This window comes from Myotis lucifugus, unplaced genomic scaffold (genome assembly GCF_000147115.1).
Source record: "Myotis lucifugus unplaced genomic scaffold, Myoluc2.0 scaffold_343, whole genome shotgun sequence".
Taxonomy (NCBI): Eukaryota; Metazoa; Chordata; class Mammalia; order Chiroptera; family Vespertilionidae; genus Myotis; species Myotis lucifugus.
Window position 1 is genome coordinate 413,722 of NW_005871391.1, and position 24,830 is coordinate 438,551.

At 51.0% G+C, this 24,830-nt stretch overlaps 1 protein-coding gene across 1 annotated transcript in view; it reads left to right on the top strand.

The window, feature by feature from the left end:
* Positions 1-810: 810 nt before the first annotated feature.
* Positions 811-24,830, top strand: part of RET (ret proto-oncogene) — a 72,550-nt gene continuing 48,530 nt past the window's right edge. Inside the window, 1 exon segment of the mRNA XM_023764702.1 lies at positions 811-892. Coding sequence (XP_023620470.1) covers positions 811-892 — 82 coding nt within the window.

Here is a 24,830-nt window from a genome sequence, read left to right on the forward strand (position 1 = left end):
GGGGAAAGTCTGAGCTAGAAATACATATTTGGAGCGTCTGTATTTAAAGGCCTGGATAAAATAACCCAAGGGAGGGAATGTAGATGGAAAAGATAAGACGGGCAAGCACTGAATTTTGGGGCACATCCACAATAAGAGGCAGGAAGATGAGAAGAACCAGAAAAAAAAATGGGGGGAAAAAAGCCAGGAGGAGGGAGTGTCAAATGCGGCTGTAAGGTCATGTAAGATAAGGACTAAGAGTTGGCCATTGTGTTTAAAAGATGAAGGCATTGGCAATCTTGACGGGAGCAACTTTAATGGCAGTGGGGGGTTAAAGCAAAAGTGATTATTGAATAATCTTACTCTATGGGAAAGAAGAGAGGTTGTATAGGAGCTAGAAGTTCAAGGAAGGTCAAGAGAGGGTTATCTTTAAGTAGTGAGAAGTAATTATCTGCTTTGTATGGTTTTTAGGACATGCCCAGTGGAAAGGGAAAATTGATGATGCAGGTGAGATTAACTGGAGAAACATCCTTGAGTAAGCCTGAGACGTTGGATCTGGAGCACAAGGAGCAAAGACAGTTTATCCACAGAAGCAAATCTGGAGTTATTTTAAGCAACATTTGTAGGTGGGTAGAGGTGAGTGCAGCTGATGGACTTACTCTAACAATTGCTTCTGTTTTCTTTGTGAAATATACACAAAGCAAGAGATATAGCGTCTGCTGAGACCATGGCCTCTCAAGTACAGAGGAGAAGGCATAAAATAGCTGCCTGGCAATGTGGAGGAGGGTGAGACTGCCAGGCAACTCTGCGAGCCCCTTGAGGTTGATGACCATGTATCTGAAGTGGAACCAGCTGCATGACCATGGACTTTTCTTCAGCCTGTTAGTCTCTGCCTACTTGTGCACAGACACAGGTAGGCAGAGGTGGGTGGGACTTTGCCATGAGCAAGGGCATAGAAGAGAAATGAGGACATAAACCAGGGGTCCTCAAACTACGGCCAGCTGGCCACATGCAAATACAAATATTGTATTTGTTCCCGCTTTGTTTTTTTACTTCAAAATAAGATATGTGCAGTGTGCATAGGAATTTGTTCATAGTTTTTTTTTTAAACTATAGTCCGGCCCTCCAACGGTCTGAGGGACAGTGAACTGGCCCCCTGTTTAAAAAGTTTGAGGACCCTTGATAGTAGCAGTGTGGTGAAAAATGGGTAAAATGGATGTTAGGTCCTAGTGAGGTTAAATAATGACTATAAAAAGGAAGACCTGGCGAGAAAATAAGAAAGCATGGTAAGTAGAAAACATAAAATACGATGGCAAAAATGAGTATAATCCTATCAAACTTCACAATAAATTCCACTGTTAATAAATGAACTCAGCCCTGGCCAGTGTGTTCAGTTGGTTGGAGCATCATCCCGTGCACTGAAATGAGGTGGATTTAATTCCCAGTCAGGGCACATACCCAGGTTGTGGGTTCGATCCCTGGTCAGGATATGTACAGGAGGTAGCCAATCGATATTTCTCTCTCACATCGATGTTTCTCTTTCCCTACTGCTTTCTCTAAAATCAATTTAAAATGTTAAATAAATAAAGGAACTTAGACTAAGTTAAAACAAATTCCATCTATATGCTGTTTACAAGATTCATAGATAAAATATATTACACAAAAGATTGAAAATATAGGAATAAAAAAAGTATACTTGATACTTGATAAATGTTACCAAAAAGGTAGGCACCTCCATTTAAATTTCAAAAAAAATTAAAATCAAGGTAAAAAAGCATTGAAAGTAATCAAAAGTGTAATTCGTATTAATGAAAACTACAGTCTACCAGGGAACCATAATAGTCATACATGTTATATCATATATATTATGTTATATAATAACAAAGCTTCACAGTCAGCTTCATTGACTCAAATCATGAAATTCACAATGACAGTGGGAAATTTTAGGACATATTTTTCTGAAATTCGTAGATAAGAGACACCAAAGAGAAAAAAATATGAAGAAATTGAATTAATGTAACCTTAATCACATATATGATAAAATTTTGCTAAGCAGCACGAATTCATATCTGTGTCATGCACAAGTATCATATATTAATGCTCAAAGAAATTTCCAGTGAATTTCAAAAATCAAATATTCCTAAGGCTACTCTCTCTAGCAATGAAATAAAAGTAGAAATTTAATAATAAAAACATAAGCTTCAAAGTCTATCAACTTCAAAGCTTTTCCACTTGTGACTGAATGGGCGGACCTAGAAGATATTGTGCTAAGTGAAATAAGTCAGATGAATACCATATGGTTTCACCTATATGTGGAACCTGAAAAACAAAATAAACAAACAAACAAAATAAAACAGACTTACAGATACAGAGAACATGATGGTTGTCAGAGGGGAAGATGGGTGGTTGGGGGGCTAGGTGAAAAGGTGAAGGAATTAAGAAGTACAAATTGGCAGTTACAAAATAGTCTTGGGATGTAAAGTACAGCATAGGGACTATAGTCAATAATATTGTAATAACTATACATAGTGGCAGGTGAGTACTTGAAATATCAGGGGAACACTTTGAAAAGGATATGATTGTCTAACCACTATGCTATATGCCTAAAACTAATACCAAATAATATTAAAAGTCAACTGTAATTAAAAAATAAAATGTGAAAAAAGCATTCTAGTTAAAATTTGAATTATGTAATGATAGATGCAGTTACAGAATGGTAAATTTATATTCAAATAACCTCAAGACAATGCTGGACAAGCTCTATGAATACATATGCATGTTCTCAATGAGAAGACAAAAATCTGAACGCGTGCCATTGCTCCTCCCATAAGCATAACTCAAAACCCTGGAAATTATATGTAAAACAAATGTAAAAAGACTCAAAACGGTAAAGTGAGCAAGGCAAACTGGCTCTGGGCCCAGGACCCAAGGGACAGCACTTTGGTGGATTCTCTGGGTTTTCTTTTTGCCTCATAGATCCCAGACTTGGGGTGGAAGAGGCAGCAAGCCAGGAAGCCCAATGCACACAGACCAAAAAGCACCAAAAAAGCCAGCTCTGCCTGGCTACAGTACAAAAAGGGACAGCCTAGGAAGACAGGAAATTTTAGACAATAATCTTTCTACTCCAACCAAGAATCACAGAAAAAAAACTGTGGCTCCAGCCACACCCATGCCAGCCAAGTCCTAGACTTCTGCCTTTGCGAGGCCTTGACAAAGTGCCACGCACCCCTCCAAGGGAGTGTCAGAGAAGGCCAGTGTGGAGATGGGACTTCTATCCCCGCCAGCTGTGTTGGTGAGTACCACATGGAAACTGGAACTCCCCGCCCCCCAGCAGGAATGAGGATCTCCCACCCCACCTCAGGTGTCCACAGAGGCTGAGTGAGGAACCTGAGCTCCTGATTCTACCTGGTTGTAAGGAGGGGCTGCTGCATTTTCCCCGCCAGAGCAGTGTCGCCAAGGCCCAGCCAATCCAAAGGCTTAAATAAAATCTAGACTCATAACGTAATATGAAAATGTCCAGGTTTCTTCCGAGACTTACCAGCCATACCAAGAACCAGGGGAATCATAAAGAAAATAAAAATGGAAATTCAATAGATGCTGACATTGAGATGACAGAGATATTAGAATTATCTGACGAAAATGTCATAGCAGCCATCATAAAAATGAGTAGGAATTACACTCATCTCCTCCTAGGACCAAGCTGGAATTACCACTAAGAAATTAGAAATATGCTTGAAACAAATAGAAAAATAGAATGTTTCAGAAAAAAATATAATAAAGAACCAAAATAAAATTTCAGAACTGAAAAATACAATAACTGAAATAAGTGGATGGAGAGTCAGTGAATTGGTAGCTAAAATAGAAATCACCCAACTGAACAACAGAGGGAAATAGAATGAACAAAACAAAACAAAACAAAAAAGAACAGAACCTCAGGGACCTGAGGGAATATAACAAAAGCTCTAACATTCCTGTCATTCTAGTCTGAGAAAGAAAAGAAAAAGAGGGTGGGTTGACAAGTACTCAAAGAAAAAAGGGTTGAGAACTTTCCAAATTTGGCAAAAGTCATAAACCTGCAGATATAAGAAGCTAAGTAATAAAACCATAGAAATCCATGCCAAGACACATGATAAATTAAATTTCTGAAACATAAAGGTAAAGAAATAAATCTTGAAAGCTGTTAGAGAGAAATGACCCATTCAAATGACAGTGGATTTTTTTTATCAAGACCATGAAAGTTAGCAGGAAATGGCATAGTATTTTTCAAATGTTAAAAGAAAAAAACTATAACCCAGACTCTCCCAATGAAAATCTCATTCTCAGATGAAGGGAAACTGAGAGAATTTGTCAATAGCTGACCTACCCTAAACAAATGGCTAAAGGAATTTCTCTACAGAGAAAATAAGTAATAAGAGAAGAAAGCTTGAAACATCAGGAAGGACAAGCACTGTGGCAAACAAAAATATAAGTAAATACACCAGAATTTCCTTCTTCTCTTGAGTTTTCTAAATGATGTTTGATGGTTGAAGCAAAAATTATATCACTGTCTAAATGTAGAAGGAGGAAATAGTAAAAACAACTATGTTATATGTGAGAAAGGGTAAAGGACAAACAAGGGTGAGATTTCTGTACTTGAGATTTCTGTACTTCAATCAAACTGGCAAAACAATGACACCAGGAGACTGATAAATTATGTATATACTATAATTTAATACTATACAAAGAGATAAACTGAAAAACGTGAGAAATACATCAAAATTAGCATCACTCAAAAAATGAAATACTTAAGTGTAAATCTAACAAAATTTGTTATGCTAAAACCTATACAATACTAATGAAAAAGATCAAAGATCTAAATAAATAGAGAGACATACCATGTTCACATACTAAAAATGTCAATTTCCCTAAATTAGCATATATGTCTAACACAACTCCTATAAAACTCTCAGCATGATTTTTGTAGATATATATGAGTATTCTAAAATGCATATAGAAAAGAAAAAGAACTAGAATAGTTAAAACAATTTTGAAAAAGAAAAATAAAGTGAAAGAAGTCAGTCTACCCAATTTCAAAATATATTATACTAGAGGCCCAGTGCACAAATTTGTGCACCAGTGGGGTCCCTCAGCCTGGCCTGCACCGTCTCACAATCCAGGTAAATATAAAAAAAGAACAGAAACCACCAAAAAGAACCAGTCAGAAATGTAGGACTGAATCAGTGATTTGGAAGACAAGGTAGCAGAAAACACCCAATTAGAACTGCAAAAAGAGAAAAAAATTTTAAATAAGGATTTTCCAAGGAAACTCTGGGATAACATGAAACAACAATATTCACACTAGGGATACCAAAAGAAGAAGAGATAGAGCAAGGATAGAGAACTTATTTGAAGAAATAATGGATGAAAACTTTCCTAACCTGGTGAAGAAAAAAGACACACACACACACACACACACACACACACACATTCAGAAAGCACAGAGAGTCCCAAAAAGATGAACCCAAAGAAGCCCATACAGAGACATATCATAATAAAAATGGCAAAGGTTAAAGGCAAAGAGAGACTCTTGAAAGCAGCAAGAAAAAGACAGTTAGTTGCTTAAAAGGGAGCTAATTGGGTGTTTTCTGCTACCTTGTCTTCCAAATCACTGATTCATTCCTCTGCTTCATCTAGTCTGCTGTTGATTGCTTCTAGTATATTCTTCATTCCAGATATTGTATTCTACATTTCTGACTAGTTCTTTTTGGTGGTTTCTGTTCTTTTTTTATATTTACCATCTCTTTAAGTTCTAACTGAGTTTATCCACAGAGTAGCCAGACAGTTCCCTTCAAAAATGTCCATGTCATCCAAGCAAAGAAAGGTGCCGGCTGTTTCAGATTACAGGAGACTCCTGGGTCATGACAGTCAGATGCAACACATGGTCCTGGACTGGAAACATGATTACTAACAGCACTGTCAGGACAGCTGACAAAACTAAAGTACAACTTTGAAAAATATATTAAAGCATGACTAACAGATAACAATTGCATCAGTGTCAACTTTCTTCTACCACTAGAGGCCTGGTGCACGAAATTTGTGCATGGAGGGTGTGTCCCTCAGCCTGGCCTGCACCCTTTTGCAATGCAGGACCCCCTCGGGGGATGTCCAACTGCCAGTTTAGGCCCAGGGATTGAGCCTCCCTCTCACAATCTGGGACCACTGGCTCCTAACTGCTCACCTGTCTGCCTGCCTCATCTCCCCTAACCACTTGCCTGCCTGCCTGATTGCCCCTAACCCTTCTGCCTGCCTGCCTGATCGCCCCTAACCCCTCTGTCTGCCTGCCTGGTCACCCCTAACCGCTCGCCTGCCTGCCTGATTGCCCCTAACCACTCTCCCCTGTTGGCCTGATCGCTCCTAACCATGCTCCTCTGCTGGCCTGATTGCCCCCTAATTGCTCTCCCCTGCTGGCCTGATCACACCTAACCACCTCTGCCTTGGCCCCTGCCACTGTGGCTTTGTCTGGAAGGATGTCCAAAATGACATCTGGTCTAATTAGCATATTACCCTTTTATTAGTATAGATAATGTCTTTCTTTGTATGTTATTATATTCTTTGTTTAAAGTCTATTTAGTCTGATACAAGTATTGCTAAACCAGCTTTTTATTTCCACTTGAATGAAATATTTTTCCATTTCTTTTCTTTCAGTCTATGTGTATCTTTCATTCTGAGGTGGGTCTCTTGTAGACAGCATGTGTATTGGTCTTCTTTTCTTATCCATTCAACTACCCTATATCTTTTGATGAATGAACTCCTTTAGCTTTTTCTGGTCTGTGAAGCTAATTTTTTCCCCTTCAATTTTTTTTCTTTGCGTTTTTGTTTTTTGTTGTTTACAAACCCTTGTGTTGAGGGCTGACTTTCAACAGATTGCAGTGAGGGAACTGCTCTGCTACATACGAAACCCTGACCCAGAAGCACGTTGTCTACCAATGGTTTAGTGCCAGGTTCCCCACGAACATGCATTGCGTGAAGGGCGTGTGGTGGCCCCCTTTCTGGCCGCACCCCGTTTCCCAGGACAAAGGGCTCTCCGCACCAGACCCCGGGTCCTGAGGTGGAAACGGCAGGGAACCGGCTATCCGAGGCCAACTGAGGCTCTGCGGCGCTGCGTATTGTTTCCCCTTCAATTTTAAAAGATAGTCTTGCTGTGTAGAGTGGTCTTGGTTGTAGGTTTCTGGCCTGAATGTTTCTTTTGAGAATAAGCAGGAGGCAGCAGAGGCTCAGGTCCTGTGATCCGAGGTGTTGACCGACGCAGGAGCTTGTTCATCGCTGATGGTCTTCAAGGTGATTGTTTGGTTAAGCCTTCTCAATTGTAAAGTTGCTATTTTCTTTTGTAATAAACAAGCACTTTTGTGGGAAGATACTTTGAGACTGTGACTCCACGGCTCCTGTTCAGACTTTCCCCTACAAATTTATCATCTGCTGATGATTCTTGTCTAAACCAATTATTGTAATTGTTGCCAAATAATGACATTTTAAAAACTTCACCTGCATTTATTAGCTAACATTCTACTACAAAGAAAAGCTTTTCCTTTTCTTTTTATTTATTTGGTATTGTTAGAAGCTTGTGGAGATTTAATTTCAATGGTTATAATTCATTACTGTATTTATTTTGATGCTCAAAATGGCCCAGTTTGGTCAATGAGGGCCCCTACACGTGGGCTCCTGCATCCCTTTGACATGTCCCCCTCATTCTCTGAGTATTTCCTTACTTTTTGTCACAGCAGACTGTTCTAAGCTCACTTTTTGTTCCCTGCACCAGCCCCAGGATCAGTCATTTCTCTAAGGAGCCCTGGTCTCTGGTTCCTTTTAGTGGAGACAGTAGAAACCAAGATTGGGGCATTATGATGTCACTGAGGTGTTTGCAAAATTGTTAAAGAAGGAAGTAGCCAAGATTAAGGACGGCATGGGTAGCGAGCACGCTTGTTCTCCGTCAGTGGCAGAGTGACTGGTGCAGCGTTGAGAAATGACATTTGGCCACACCTGTCAGGCACTGTTATGTGCGCACGTGGGCACGGCCATGCCACTTGTAGGAATCTCTTCAACCCAAACTAGCACACAGTGCACAAAAGCAACACATCAGAAACAAGCACAGTGACAATTCACACAAGGTGAGCTGAAGAAACCATAGCACTTCCTTCCTAAAGAACACTCGGCATATGTTGAAAACAATAAGCCAGATTTTTTTAAGTCTATAAATTATTATTGGAGAAGAAGCAACTCACAGAATGCTATGTATAGGCTGATTTGTTTTATTTCAAATAAGATGTGTGCCTCTTACATAGGTGAGTGTGTTTGTGTGGGACACCCCCCCAGCCTCCTAGGCAACGCTATCCCTTAGAATTGTAGAGGAGTGTGTGTGGGGGGGGGGGGGGAGGCGGGGGGAGTCAGCTGAAAATATGAGAGCAGAAAATTATAGTTTTGATTTCATACATTTCTGAACTATTTGAGAATTTTATAGCACCCATGTATTTCTTTTGTAATTAAAAAAAGAGAGAACATGCAGAGATAGTAGGTGCAGATGAGGCAGCCAGCTGGCTCCCCAGCCTATGAGACTCACCATATTGTTGAATACTAAAGCAGCTTTGAAAATAATAATAAAATGATCTTATCGCAGTGGGGTTAATCAGCTTCGGAAACAGGAAGAAGAGGAGAAAATCTCAGCAGTGTTCCCTCGCACGTGCCCTGGAGCTGAGGAAGGCCTTGCCCAAAGTCTTGGCTCCTGTGAAGGGGCCCGAATCCTTATCCCCAGCCTCAGGCTCTCAGAGATTCCGGGTGTCCGCTCCCCAGCTCAGGCCCTTGCTCCCACCCCCCTCCCGAAGGTAACTGGCTCCCCTAGGGTGGTGCACGGAGAAGGAAATGTGATGTCTATGAGACTCGGGACAAGAGGGCTCAGACACGGCTGCTCTTCCCACCTCCTGGCCTTTGGGGTAGCTGGAGAGTACTGCATAGATCAGGAGGGCTGGTCCTGGGGCCAGGCTTTCTAAATCCAGGTGGCTCAACTTGAGCAAGTTCCCCCCACCTCTCTGACACCTGAAAAATGCCCTCCATAGGGTTGTTGGAAGATCAAATGGGTAAACATGTCAAATGCTTAGGCTAGGAGCTGGCATGTAGTGAGCACTCAAAAAACACCGTTTGCATTATTCTCCTTCCCAGCAGTGACAGTGGCTCCATGCACCACTCCAGGAGAGCCAGTTACCTTCAAAAGGGGAGTGGGGAGCCAGGGCCTGAGCTGGGGAGCTGACATCTGGAATCTCTGAGAGCCTGAGGCTGGGACAGCGTGTGGGGCCCCTTCACAGGAGTCAAGACTTCATAGGAGACAGTGTCCTATCTTCAGTGTAACGGGGATGCAGCTGGGGCCTCAGTGCTAGGGGTGCCGCGGGCTGGTAGTCTGCCATGGTGGTGTGCACTGGCTAGGAATGCTTTCGGCTACAAAAATTCTAAACACGGCAGCTTAAACAGGTAGGTTTTGTTTTGCCTCAGTTCACAAGAGGCCCACAGTGGAAAGCAGCTGGCGCAGGTTCAGCAGCTCGACCACAGGGGCCTTGTCTCAGCACATGCTTAGCCTCCCTTTCATGCGTGCTGCCTCGGTGCTGCAACATGGCTGCCCCACCTCCCGGCATCACATGCACCTTCCAGGTGGGAAGAGGGAAATGGAAAGAAAACTGGAAGCACCAGCCACACTTGGCTCTTTTATTGAGAAAAAGAAGCCTTACCAGAACCCCCTAGATCAGTGGTCGGCAAACTGCAGCTGGTGAGCCACATGTGGCTCTTTGGCCCCTTGAGTGTGGCTTTTCCACAAAATACCACGTGCGGGCGCGCACGTACATCTCGATTGAAACTTCGTGGCCCCTGCGCAGAAGTCGGTATTTTTTGGAAGAGCCACACTCAAGGAGCCAAAGAGCCGCATGTGGCTCGTGAGCCGCAGTTTGCTGACCACTGCCCTAGATGTCTGTCAATTGTGTCTCATTCACCAGAACTGTGCCATCTGACCACACTTAGTTCAGACAGGCTGGGAAAATAGTTACCTTTTTTACATCAGAAGTGCAGATCACGCCGTAGCTGGTTAGGCTCAGTGGATAGAGTGTCAGCCTGTGGACTGAAGGGTGTCTGGTTCGATTCCAATCAAGGGCACATGTCCAGGTTGCGGGCTCAATCCCCAGTCTGGGGCGTGCAGGAGGCAGCCAATCAATGATTTTCTCTCATCATTGATGTTTCTATCACTCTCTCCCTCTCCCTTCCTCTCTGAAATCAATAAAAATCTATTTTTTTATAAAAGTGCAGATTGCAAGGGAAAGGAGTTTGGGAATAACCTCGCAGAGCCCACCACTATTTTCTTTATCCCGTTAAAGGAAAATCTGTGGGACCGTGTTTTAGTGAACTGGGCGTGGGTGACGGAGTTCACCAAACAACCTTTTCTCAGCAGAAATCTCACGTTCTCTCGGGGACTTAGCAAGACTGAGAGCTGTGCAGACCAACCAGGGCCTCCAGGCCCCAAATCCACCTCCCAGACTCCGCCAGCTCTGTGGCTGGAAGGGCGTGGCTGCCAGCTTCGGGTTGGCAGGGCTCCTCTGCTCATTTCCTCCTGGACTCTTAACTGCTTTTCCATCTCTGGACTCTCAGGAGCTCTGGGGCTGGCAGCTCCCATGTGTGACCCACAGCCCCGCTTCATGTCCGCTGGGCAGGCCGGGCTGATGGTATCTAGTTCCTGAGACCCCTCGGTGAACTCAGACCCCAGATCCACCCTCTTGATAGCAGTTTCACCTTTTTCCTGTCTTTTAACAAATACCAACTCCTGGCTGAAGCCCAAACTCCTGGCCGCTTCCCAGAACTGAGCCTGGTCTGAGACCCCTGCAGGAGGAGGCGGGATGTGGACAGGACTCCCCGCCTGCCCAGCAACGGGGTGCCTCCTCTGGGCCCCAGCTCCCCCTCAGTGGAGCCGGACGGATCGGATGCTTCCCGGCTGCTCTCCTCGGTAGGTGTTCAAGGCGGACTCCTCTGGCTCACTCATCGCGGTGCCCGGGGACTAGCCCCGAGCCAGGCAGGAGGGCCTCGGCCACAGTCCCAGGCCTCGGAGGAGAGGCGGTTCGTTCCTTCTGAGTTTGGGGAAGTGCACTTGGGACACATTTGCATCCGTGAAGGAAATAGTATGAGTCCCAAGACGCCAGAAAAGAAGAAAAATTCAAATTGCTGAGGCACCCAGCCCATAGGTCCTGCTCCTACAACCCGTGCTCTTGGCCCCTGAGAGGCGGCAAGTCCTCCTGGGCCCAGATGAGGAGGAAGGAAGCAGATGGTGTGTCAAACGAGGGTTTTCCAGTTCAGGGGCAAGTGGCCACTTTCCTAGTGATTTAGCCCCAACACAGCAATGCTTGGCTATTGAGGGCACTCCCCTGTCCTGTGAGTGCCACCTTGTCCCTCACCTGATGCAAGGACTCACCTGTACGAAGTCCTTGCCCACTACGGGCCTCCCTTCTCTCCCTCACACGGCCCATGAGGCTACTCGATTTGCCAGATGAAGGATGGAGGCTTGGGAAGGCCAGGCCTTGCCTGAAACCACAGCGGAGCCTGGGCCTGAGCCTGGCCTTGCAGCTCAGGATGCTGCACCGTCAGCAGGACTGACAGCCCTTCCCCCGGAGCCCTACACTGGTCAGTCAGGGTGTCTCGGTTGCCTCTCCTCTCCTCTCTCTGTAAGGCTTATCAGCCCCTTCCCCCTGCTTCTCACAAACCACATGAAACAAGCTCTAAATGCAACCTAAGATTAAAGGCTGAACCTCGTCCAAGCCAGGAAGTTCCGAGTGCAGTGTTCCGGCTCGGCTCCGTGCTCTCGGTCACCCCAGGGTCACCTGCTCGCCAGCACGGCGGAATGTCAGGGCCCTGCACCTCTGGGCTTCCCGAGGATCCCTGGCCCCAGGGCAGTCTCCCTCCCCTCCCTGACAGCGGCAGCGGCTGCTTGCTCTCCTACCCCTGCACCCCTGCACCCCACTGCCACCACCCTCCACCCCCCTCCCCATCTAGCCAGACAGTCCCTTTGGGTCCGAACACAGTTACTCCCACCTATGTTGGACTCACTTTGCCCTTCAGCTGCTGCCCTACTTCTTTGCTCCTCTTGACAATAAACTGGGTCAAACTGCGTCCCTTTGTCCCCTTTGCCCTCGCACTCTTGAGCCCTCTGCAAAGCTTGGGACATTCACTACCACTGAGCCTTGAGTCTGGACCCCTCAGTGGGGCAGGGAAGGCCAGGGCGGAGGGGGAGCAGGGAGGGGAAGACCCCTGCACAAGCGCTGAAACATCGGAGCAGCTCCTGACCTGCAACCTGCACGAGGCACCTCCAGGGCAGACACTGGTGCATGCTGGGGCCTCGGCTGAGCCCTGACAGGCAATCACGGTGGTCTCTGTGCTGATGGGCAGCAAGGCCAGAGGGGAGCACAGACGTGCCTCGTGGAGGACTGACTCTAAGACCCGCTTCAGCCGCAGTGGGGAGGCATTGTGGACGGTGTCTCTAACTCCTGGTGGTGAGTCCTAACTGGAGCCTGCCCCCTTGACCCAGACTCCTGGGTGTGACCTCTGACCCATAGCGTGGCAGATTGCACTTTCCAAAAATGACAGCAGCATTCCTGCCCCCCATGCTCTTCCCGAATCTCCCATCCACACGATGGTGGATTCTATTATTCCCACCCCTTGAGACTGGGCCGGCCTTCTGATGCCACGAAGAACAGAACAAGGTCAAGGACGCAGGGGACTGCTGAGGCTCGGTCACAGGTGATGTGACTTGACCACCATGCCGTAAGGAAGCCCAGACTCTACAGGGGCATGTCTGTGCCCTGGCTGGTAGCTCCCGGGAAGATCGCAGGTCTGGGCTGACAGCCAGCACCAACCACAGCCCTGCCCACAGGCCGCCCTCAGCTCAGTGGAGTGGAGCAGAGACGAGCTGTCCCAGCTGAGCGCTGTCCAAGCCAAAAGTGCAGACTTGTGAGCAGAGGAAATGATGGCATTGCTTTCAGACCCTCGGTTTGTGGGTAGTGTTATTCAGCAGTAGAACAGGGCCCAGGGTGGTCCCAGCCTTCCCTGGAGCTCCCTGTCCCAGGGATGCAGCACTCACTCCACAGATGGCCGGCCGAGGACCCTGTGGGCTGCTTGTCCTGGGTCGGCAAGAAGGAAGGGTTCAGAGCCACATTCACCGGGACCTGCTGTGAGCAGGACGAGAGGAGTCTCACGGCCAAAAGCCTGGTCTTAGGTTTACTATTTAATGGGAAATGTACTCCTGGTAGCGAAATGCTAGGCACTAGCCTTCAGAGTTGAGTATTTGGTCCTTTTCCCAAAGGTTGGGAGGTATCTGAATCCCTCTGTTGAACTCACAGCAAGCTGAGGTTGGGCCTGTGGGGAAATTGCTTTCTTTAAGTCTCCGCAGGAAAGCAGCAGAACGGGGCTGCCGTGAGCACAAACTCTGGCACTGACCAGGGTGGGTCAAAGCAGCATCAACACGCCGCGAGGCCCTGGAATAAGCTTCACCAAGTGAGAGTGGGTGATTTTATTTAACATGCATATCATATGATCACGCCTGCACAGCAATGCCCAGGAAACCCTTCCTACTCACATAATACTACCTGTCATGGAAAAGGGCCAGCAAGCCCTCCATCCCCAGCTCCGACTGGAGGGAGGTGCCTTAGTTGGGGTACCAAGGGGGTCCTCGTCAAGGTCACTGTCATCAGTGGAGACAGGAAAGTTCACCCCGATGTGGGCGGTGGCTCTCTTCTTCACTCTGGCCTCCCGCGAATCTGACCTCCATCCCAGCAACCTCAGGACCACCTCCCATAAGGGCCACTGCCCCTAGAATGCACCAGGCTGCCTTCCCCATCAGCATCTCCTGCTAAACCTCTTATCGTTAATCAATACATTCTGATGTGTGGATCCCTAAAAACTAAAAAATTAAAAGCACAAAAAATATCTGAAACACCATCTCCCCCCCACACACACACACACTCAAAATAAAAAAGCAAACAAGCCCGGCTGGCGTGGCTCAGTGGTTGAGCGTTGACTTATGAACCAGGAGGTCACGGTTCAATTCCCAGTCAGGGCACATGCCTGGGTTGTGGGCTCAATCCCTAGTAGGAGGCGTGCAGGAGGCAGCCGATCAATGATTCTCTCTCATCATTGATGTTCCTATCTCTCTCTTCCCTCTCCCTTCCTCTCTGAAATCAATAAAAATATTTTTTTTAAAAAAGCAAACAAAACTAACAGTGCTCTAAGTTCATTATCATGAACTTCTTTGCAGTCTACGTTAGTTTCCCACGGCCGCCACAAGGTACCACCTGGGTGGCTTAAACAAGAGGAGTGTCCTGCCTCACAGGCCTGGAGGCTGGAAGTCTGAAATGCCGGTTCCTCTGAGGGCCCTGAGGGTGGTCCCTCCTCGGCTCCTATCTTCACATCCTCTTCCTCTGAGTCCGAATTTCCCTTTGGTCTAAAAACCCCAGTCATATTGGATCAGGGGCCACCCAAAGGCCTTATTTTCACTCGATTGCACCTGTAAAGACCCATCTCCAACTAGGGTCACCTGCTGAGGTCCTGGAGTCAGGACTGCAGTGTGGGTTTGGGGAGACCTGCTCAGCCTGGGGCACAGTGTAAAGAGTAACAGCCGGTCTATGTTTATCTCCTCGGTAAGTCAGCATGACTCTACGGCGTCCAGGTCAGCGTCACAGGCAGCCCTGCAGCCAGCCCGATAGGCAGAGGGCACAGGGCACTGCTTTGCTCTGTGGCCTTGACCCGTCTCTCTGGGGCCTCCGTTTCTCTGTCTGTCTGATGAGGCTGAGAACAGATGGTCCCTCGGGGCCTCTCGATCCTGGGATTGCCAGGGGGCCTTGCCTGGCTTCAGGGCCCAGGACGGCAGGGTGGGCGGGACAGCTGTGCGGAGATCACACGGCTGCTGTCTTGGCGCTCGGGGCAGGGCACCGCATCTAGGGGTCAGCAACAGCAGGAGCCGACCCTGCCAAGTTTCTCCACTGCTGATCGCTCAGGAGTCTCCTCGGGGGCTGTGTGGTCAGAGCCCAAGAGAAGCAGAGGCACACCCGGAGGGCAGAGGGCTGGACAGGACATGGGGAGAGGCTGGCGCGGCGAGGCTGGTCCTTGCCCGCTGCAGCTGCCGGAACTCCAGACCTGACAGAGAGTATGGCTGATGAAGAGGGACCCCAGGGAGGTGGGGACTTGACAGGGAGGGGCTGGGAATAAAGGCTCTGCCCGCCTTGCCTTGGTCTCCTCCGGGGTCTCCATATCGAGGGACAGATGACAATGTGTTCCTTCCCCGGGGACAGGTCCAGGGCAGACACCGCCCAGGCAGCCAGGCCCGCTGGCCCTGACTCCGCCTGCCCACCCACTGTCCATCCTGCCCAGGTGCAACGTGGGCACCAGGGTGGGTGGGGTGGGGGTTTGGAGGATGAGAGACAGAATGAGCGAGCACAGCCCTCGTGCAGAGGAGAGCCAGTGCTGGCCGCTCCCCTGGCTCACCTGGCCCAGCGGGAAGGCCAGAGCTGCCACCACACGGGGCCCACCTGCTTCTGCGCACGAGCCCCAGCTGGAAGCGCCCTGCAGAGCATCCCCCAGGCACTGGCCAGCAAGGCCTTGGACCTACATCTCCTTGAAGGGAGCAGAGGATCCCAAATCAGGAACGGAGGGACTCCATGCTGGCTTAGGCGGGTTTCACCCAGACCAGGAGTGGGGAGCAGCCGTTGTCCAGAGCAAAGACAGGGGTGTGTGTGGTTTTTTACAGCCAGGAGGCTCCCCCAGCGCCGGGGTCTCGCTGCTCTGGTCTCGGGCAGTGCCTGACCCAGCCTGCCCTGGCCTCTTTCCTGACCACCTTCTGCAGCCCCGCAGAGGCGGGCACAGGGGTGAGGCCGGCTGAGACAGTGCCATGGCTCAGGCCTTCGAAATCTTGTTGGCAATGGCCTGGAGCTCACCACAGAGACAGGTGAAGGGGGGAAGGAAACTGGGTGGGCTCAGATGGACTCCCTGCTCCCAGTAGCTTCCAGGCAGCCCCATGGGCAGGCATGGGAGTCATTTCTCATCCCTGTCGATTATGCCGACCGAGCCCTGCAGCACAGAGCGTAATCACTGTCGGAGGTATGTAACCAGGGACGGTGGTGGCATCCCTTAGACGTCCTTTCTGGTGTACGGGACAAGCCTCCAACCAACTGAGCCACCCGGCCAGGGCAGACCAGAGTCATTTCCATTGCACTGACTGCTAGCTCCTCTCCATCTGCCAGGACACATTTCCGAGCCGTGCCTATCTCATTGAGCATCAGTCGTTCAGAGCGGTGCTTCCTCGGGCTGCTTGGTTGCCATTGAAGATGGACAATCCCTTTGCTCCAAGGCTCAGTCTTGGCAAACAGCAATGTACAGGTCAGCCAGAGTCACAGCCGCCGCTGCCCTGGCACCTGTGCATGCTGTGAGGGGCCTGGGGGCCCCAACTAAGGACACAGGTCCCCTGGCCTCCCCATGGCGTCCCCTCTGCCTTCAGCTTTCTCAGGCCCCTGCTGGCCACACACAGGTCCTGAGTCGGCCTTTTCCTGACCACGGCTTGCGGACACCAGGCCCCTAGAGCTGAGCAGGCAGTTGTGGGGACGATGGCGACAGCTGTCCTGCTCTGCATACAAGAGAAACGCGCCTGCTGTACAGTCCCTGGCGCTCAGTGCGGTACACGGGCCCGGTCACAGATCTTGGGTTGAATTCGGCTGGATCATGGGAATGGCCATCCTGTGGGCCTGCGCAGTGAGGGCCTGGGCCCTGCAGTGGACTCTGCGGGGTCTGAGCCTCATGCAAGGGGCCCAGCTGAGGAAATGGGTCTTAGGAGGAGTCTGAGAACTGCCTGCGACCCAGGTGGGTCCCTGCAGAGGAGAGCAGCAGGGAGCTCCGGGTGGGCTCCCAGCAAAGCCAGGGCCCTGGGCATGAGTCCGGGCGATGAAGGCTGGGAACAGGGAGCACATACAGACGAGGACGGGAGGTGTGCTGCGGGCGAGGCGCTGGCTGGAGGGTGAAGCTGGTGGGCACCTTCCACCCTGAGCCCCTGCCTTTCTCTCTCTCACCTGCTCTGGGCAGCGGATCCCACAGTGGAAGCAGCAGCAGCAGCAGCAGCCCCTGCGAACCTGTTCCAAGTGGAGTCTCTCACCCCACCCCGCACCCAGAGAAAGGCCTGGGGGCAGGCTCCGACCGTGTTTGACCAGCCTCTGCTAGCGTGGTATGGGGCTGGTGCCTCAGTGACCTCACCTGTAAAATGGGCCACTGCTCGCACGGGGCAGGGACTGTGACCCTGAATGAGTGACAGGCTTCAGTCCAGGGCTGCCCATAGGTGGGTTCTCCACAGCCGACATCGGTGAGCTGTTGTCACTCGAGCCCACCTGTGCCAGGCCTGCCTCTTTTTCTAGGAGAGAAGATTTGGGCCTGCAAAGGTTTGCCTTCCAGAGTGGCCTCACTTGTACTTTCTCCCAGGAGTCAGACATGTGTAATTAAACCCCAAACCTTTAGGATTTAGAGAATGCTGATAAATTATGGGTGCACATAGGTCACCAATCAACACCTCCCCCCAGCCTGGGTATCAGCCTGGGAAAGAAAAGGAGTTGTCCCCCTCCCCCCACGCAGGCAAGGTCATGAGAGCCCCAAAGACGGTTCATAGTTGATGGGCTGCGTTCAGCTTGTGAGCAGCTGCTCCTAAGACACACTGTGAATAAACAAGAGAAGGTTGTTGTGAATGGAACAAGGAAGCAGCCGCAATCACGCGTCTGGGTGCCCCAAGGAAATGAATCACAAAGCAGGAGGATGCTTTAACAGCGGTTCTCAACCTGTGGGTCTCGACCCCTTTGGGGGTCGAACAATCCTTTCACAGGTGTCTCCTAAGACCATCGGAAAACACATATATAATTACATATTATTTTTGTGATTAATCACGATTCTTTAATTATGTTCAATTTGTAACAATGAAATTGGGGGTCACCACAACATGAGGAACTGTATTAAGGGGTCTCGGCATTAGGAAGGTTGAGAACCACTGCTTTAGAAGATCGCAGACTCCTGGTGAGGGTCTTGGCAAGTCCCAGGGCTGAACGGGGACGGTGGGAGGGGCAGTGAGGGAGGGGGTAGGGGCAGGCCCTTGGGTTGGGGCAGGGGCACCCAGGTCCAGGCCTCCCAGCATCCACTGCCTGAGACAGCGAGGTAAAGTGACCGGGCCCGCTGACCACACTGGATCCGGCTCCCACACAGCTCCTGTTCGGGAAGATACCGCACTCCTCGGGAGAGGAGCTGGGGAAGGTCTGAGCCGGCCCCCGAGGACCACGGCTCAGGGTGAAGATGGAGGGGCAGGGTGGGAGGGCAGAGTATCCACAGGAACGGAAAAGCCGAGGCCGAGTTTCTCCATCACAGCAGCTGGAGCTGCTGAAAACGGCTCCAGGCATCCACAGACGTCACCTGGCGAAAGGTGAGGCCCCTCCTGCAATCAACATTGAGTTTGTTTGTTTTTTTACTTTGAGGGACATTTACTTAATTTTAAATATATTTTTATTGATTTCAGAGAGGAAGGGAGAGGGAGACAGAAAGAGAAACATCAATGATGAGAGAATCGTTGATTGGCTTCCTCCTGCATGCCCCCTAACTGGGGATGAGACAGCAACCTAGGCATGTGCCCTGACCGGGAATCGAACCATAATCTTCTGATTCATGGGTCAATGCTCAACCACTGAGCCACACCAGTCAGGCGAGGGGACGTTTATTAAAGCTGGGGACAGTGAAACAAGGAGGGCCTTCCCATAGTGGAAGCAACAGGGGAGGCTGGGCAGGGCTGCTTTAGCTCACGGGGAGTCAGGAGAAGGGGGCTAGCCCGGAAGAGCTGCCACTGCCCATTGCTCCCCCGGTTGCAAGTCTTGTGGGGCCCCTTAGAGGTTAGGAGCCGTGTGCCTGTGGGAGAAGAAGAGGATGAGGGGAAGGCATGGGAATGCTCCAGGAGGGAGAGCGCTCGTGCCCTGGGTCCTATGTCTTGAGGGCTTTATCTCTCTCTTGCAGTCAGGAACTTTAGGGGAGGTCTCTGTCATTGAGTCTTGGTGCATTGGTTGATTAGACATTCCTGTCTAATGTCCTATCCTGTCTGGGCCCCTTCTCTCCGGATTTCCCCCACTCAGCGCTCATCACAAAGCTGTGCAAGGAGGAGGCCAGCCCGTGTCCTTGGAGCCCACACCACCATTCCTCCTGTATCTTTTCTGTGAACCAGATCCTGGGTCTCCACAGTAGCCCCTCCTGCTCCTCCCTGGGCTCTCCGTGCCACCTCCTCTCCCACACCCACTTTGCTGGGAAGACAAGTTTGGCCAGGGACCCCCTCCACTCCCACGTGGCCCCGAGCCACAGCACAGACCATGTGGGCTGTAGCTCTTTGGTGCTGGCCTCATCCTATATAATAAAAGCCTAATATGCCAAGTGTCCGGTTGTCTGGTCAGCTGTTCAACCAATCAAAGCGTAATATGCTAATGATATGCTAAGGTCACTCAACCGCTTGCTATGACGTGCACTGACCACCAGGGGGCAGACACTCTGACCGGTAGGTTAGCTTGCTGCTGGGGTCTAGCTGATTGGGATTGAGTGAGATGGGCCAGACACACTCTGGAGCCCTCCTGCAGTCCCTCACTGACTGGCCAACCTCCCGCATCCCTCCTTGGCCCCAATCGTGCACCAGAGGGGTCCCTATGCCTGGCCTGCACCCTCTTGCAACCTGGGACCCCTTGAGGGATGTTGAAGAGCTGGTTTTGGCTCAATGGTGGAACGACCAGTTGCTATGATGCAACTGACCTTCAGGGGGCAGATGCTCAATGTAGGAGCTGCCCCCTGGTGGTCAGTGCACTCCGACAGGGGGAGTGCTGCTCAGCCAGAAGCCAGGCTCACGGCTAGCGAGTGCAGCGGCAGTGGCAGAAGCCTCTCCCACCTCCACAGCAGTCAGACATCCCCCGAGGGCTCCCAGACTTCGAGAGGCCGGACTGAGGGGAGCCCCCCCATACGAGTGCACAAATTTCGTGCACTGGGCCTCTAGTTAGAAGATAAGTTGCCATTCGAAGGAGGCATCTCTCCCCTTACAACAAAGCCCCGGTCCTGGGTAGGGGGAAAGTGGGAGCTAAGAACAGAGCAGAACACGGGGCTAGTGGAACATGTGGCCGTTTGGTGTCCAGGCCAGAGCTGAGCAGAGGCTGGCGGCAGGACCCAGGGCTTGTGGGAGGACCTGGGCAGACAGAGCCCAAGATAAGCAGGTGGGAGCCCGCCTGGAAGCTGGAAAGGGGAAGCTTCCAGACATGATTGCATCTGACCTTCTCTTCGTGTCTCCTCGCTCTGGCGCGGGGCCCGCAGTGAGCTCAGCTGCTGCACGCTCCTGGCCTTCAGCATGGGGACTTTGCAAAGGTCCCGCCTCTGGAAGCACCGCATCCTCCTCAGAGCCCTTCTCAGCCCCGAGGCCACCAGGCTCTGCTCAGGGGGACTGGGAGGGCAGGGGAGCTGCTCTGAGTGCGGAGGATCCTTCTGAGCTTCCATATCAGCTTTTGAGAGACCCCCACCCCACCCCCCGACCTCTGCTGGCCTTCGGGACTGAGGTCTCCAGAACCTTCTGGAACATCCTGCATTGGAGCAATCCCAGGCCAGGGCAGATCCCCAGGGAACGCGGGGGAGAATGTTCCGGCGCTGAGATCCTTGTATCCTCATGTTTAAAAGGCCAGAGGGAAAAGAAGTCTGAGCTTTTAAGAGAAAGTCTCTCAACAAAACACTTCCTGATGCTTGTCTTACACTAAAAACCTATTAAAGTCATAAACTTCTGCGCAACACTTCTCAGAAAGGAATTTATCTAAAGGGCATCTGTGTTTGGTCTCAAACGCAAAGGCTCCAAATGTCAGGCCTCACATGATTTATCTGGGCATCTTGTTCTCTGAGGGAGGCAGCCCCAACGAAGAAGGGGCACAGAGGGGCATGAGGGCATGCACGTGGGTCTCCACCGAGGGCCTGGAACTGCCCCGGCTGGGGCCCTGGGCGCCCCGCTTTGCCTTGGCCCAGGCGATCCTCTCTCCCTGGAGGGCCATTTCTCGCTGCGAGACGTTGGACAGCACTCGGCATCCTCTCCGGTCCCCAAAGACTCGGACGGAAATCCAGCAGCCAGGCCAGGAGGCACACGAGCACCCTGGCGTGTCTCACGGAGCTTTGGACTTGGATTGGGAAGTGGGTGCCTTGGAACTGACATTTCTGAGTGATGAGTAGGAGTTGAACAACAGAAAGGGGCAGGAGGAGGCGGGAAGAGCTTTCTGGGCAGAAGGAACAGCTGCTGGAAGCCAATGGCCAGGGAGCAGGTGGGAAGTCTGCGCCATTGGAGGACGGGGGCGGGGGGGGGGGTGCAGGGGGAGCCTCAAGAGCAGAGGGATGAGGGTTGTGGAGAGGGGCTGGGGCCCAGTGCTGAGCTCCCAGCATTAGCAACTAGGCCCCTGGGTCTCAGGCCGCTGCACAGAGTCCCCTGACAGCCTTTCATCACTGCATCTTAATATGCAGGACTCATCAGCCCTCTCCAAAGAGGCCCCTGAGAGGAGGGCCCTGGCCTGCTGAGTTGCACTCCCTCCGCCTGAAGGGGGCAGGGATTTCAGGAAGCAGGGCCAGGCCTGGACCTGGGCCAGCAGAGGAACAGAAGGGTCCCAAGGGCAAGTGGGGTGGGTGCCCAGAGTATACCCCAGGGACACCACCCTTCTCCCTGGGGCCCTGGATCCTCAGACCACCAGGAAGTCTGGCACAGGGTGAAAGCTGCTGGGTCAGAGCCCACTGGGCCAGCAGTAGCCACGCCTGGGGCTGGCACCTTTGGGTTCTCTGCTCTCGCTTCTTCAGGAGCTCCAGGGAGAGTCTGGGGGTTGTCTCTTAAACCTCACTGCCCGGTAAGTATGCTAGCCCCGTGTGGCTATTTAAGTTTACATTATTGTGAAGTCAGTAAATTAAAGATTCAGTTCCTCGGTCACACTAGCCACATTTCGTGTTCACTAGCCACACTTGGGTAGTGGCCATCACACTGGACAGCACAGAGTGGGATGTTTCCATCATCGGGAACATTCTATCAGATAGCACTGCTCTAGGGGAGAAAGGCCAGACTGGCCAACTTCTCAGCAAGCAGGGAAGGGGCCCCATCTGGCCTCTGTGAGGGGTCTGCAGCGGGGGTGGGAGCCCTGGGGGGGTGGGGCAGGATCAGGTAGTCACCTCCGGAGCTGCTGGAGAGGAAGCAGAGAGGGCACCTGGGACCAGCTCCCTGGGGATTCTGAAATAGCTGGACTAGGTGTGCAGGGCCTAACGGGGTTGGGGGCAGGTCAGTACCATGCTGCTGGCCCTGTCTACAAACACAGGGGCCTGGGGGAGCCACCCAGGCTGTGCCCCTACACTTTACACCTGCCCCCTGGCAAGCTGTGCCCCCCCCCCCCGCCAGTTCACTGTGCCCGGACTCAGCACCTCCAGTCTGAGATGGTCTGAAAGTTGCACATCGTGTCTGGAGCTGCAGCCCATGCCATCTTGGGCAAGGCACCTTCAGAAGCCATTTCAGGGCAGTAAGTCAATGGGCTTCCTATTCCTCAGCACTCCAACTGCACAGCAGGTTCTTCTGGCTCCAAAGGCCACCTAGAGCAGTGGTTCTCAACCTTCCTAATGCCGCGACCCCTTAATACAGTTCCTCATGTTTTGGTGACCCCCAATTTCATTGTTACAAATTGAACGTAATTAAAGCATAGTGATTCATCACAAAAACAATATGTAATTATGTCTGTGTTTTCCGATGGTCTTAGGCGACCCCTGTGAAAGGGTCGTTCGACCCCCAAAGGGGTTTCGACCCACAGGTTGAGAACCGCTGACCTAGAGAGTATTTGCCCGCAGACCCTGTGGCTGCGACCGTCTCAGAGCTGCAGCTTCCAGAGGGGTGGGGAGTGGGGGGTCTGCTGAGAGCTGCTCTCATGAGAAGAGCATGGCTCCTGTCCCTGCAGGGAAGGTGCGGGAAACGCTAAGGCCCGCCTCCACCTCCTTCCTGCTTCCCAGGATGTCCAGGGAGGGCAGTGCTGTCCCTGCAGCTCCATCCTCTTTGCCCTAAGTCAGCTGTCCGGGGCACCCAGCCCAGAGGGACACTCTGCCCTACATCCCTCGCCACTGGGTCACTTCCAGATGCACGCACATGTGTGTCCTGTGTTGGTGATCGTCTGTGAGAGGCACCACAGGAGAGCGGCTTTGTTTTGTTGACTATAGTATCTCCATCACCGAAAATGGCACCTGGAATAGGGTCGGCGCCAAGCAAATGTTCGTTAAATAAATGAATTCTTCAAGAAGGAGAGCAAGTGGGAAATGTGCAGATTGAGTGAAATATAGACTCACATATGAGTTTTTGAGCAAAAATAAGCCTCAGGTTTATGCTAGTTGATCCTTTTAGGTTCCATGACTGGGGAGGGAAAAGCAAAAATATCGGGCACATTGGGGGGCCAGGTGGCACCTCTCCCGGGGGACCCTGGCTGAGTCCCTCCTCCCCTCTGCCTCGGCTTCCTTCTCACAAAGCAGCTTCCCCGCGGGGCCTCCAGCTCTGATCTGCTGCTGCCCTGTCACGAGTGTTTTGTTTGTCTTTATTTTCGGCCGTGGACCACATGGAGAAGCATCACTCATCTTACCTGAAGGTTTTGCCATTTCAGTCTGAAACGGAGAAGTCCTGAGTAGGTTTGGACATGGTAATAGTGAGTTTAATTTTTCATTCGCCTCCCGCTGCTAAGCGGCCCTCCTCGGATTCCAGAAGCAAAAGGGGAAAGAAAGGCTTCCCAGTGACAGGATCATTTGTCAGAAAGTTACGAGAGAATGCGAGCAGGGCTGCATAGGAAGTGTGTATTGAATGATATGACACACTGGCTTCTAATTGCTGCTGCCCTTCTGATCAATAATACATGTTTTCAAAAAGCCTTCTGTTTGCATTTACGCGATGGACTGTAACTACTGCAAAGGATCCATTAAGACCTATTTTAAAAAGTGCATTCGTAAAAACTTGTCTAAATCTGCATTACAAGGCAGATTATGAAGCCGCCTGGGGAGATGGTTTTTTTTTCCTTCTATAAAGCATCCAGGCCATATTTGCTGGACTTGCCAATTCGAGCTCCCTGATATCTGCACAGCTTGCTTGGGAGCCAGGACTGGCCTTCTCCTTGGCCCAGATGATGCCAGAGGGAGGTACCGTCGGGCCTGAGCCCCGTCAAGCTCCAGCTGCCTTGAGCCAGCCGTGCCCTCGGGCTGGCACTCTCTATTCAGTGTGAGCAAAGCCCCCAGGAGCCAGGTGGGGCTCCCGAATGTGCAATGACAGGGCCAGATAAGTGCTGCTGTGCCAACGAGGACTCTGGTTCCTGGGCTCGCTCTCCTCTACTGAGAAGGCTGCAGGTCATGAGGGGAGAGGGAGGGGCGGTGTGGGCCCAGGCAGGCCAGTCTCAGGTTGGCTGCCACCCCACATGGGTGTGCATTGTTGCCTGTGCCGTTGGGAGCCAACACAAGGAAAGCGGTCATTTTGGATTTAGGAGTCACCTGCTCTCTGTGCTAACTTAGCATGACCACTGACCTCTGTGTCCTGTTGGCCTCAACTCCTGCTGCCGATGGGAATCAGTGGTGACAGCTCATACTGGCTGCCTGGGATTCACTTGTCAGACACCTGGGGGAAGGGACCCTGCTTTTCCACGGAGGCCCAGAGGCCCTGGGAACATGCCGGTTCGCTCAGAGAAGAGACACAGCCAGGACACACCCAGAGCCTTCTCCCAGGTTTCACACCATGCCCTGGCCCC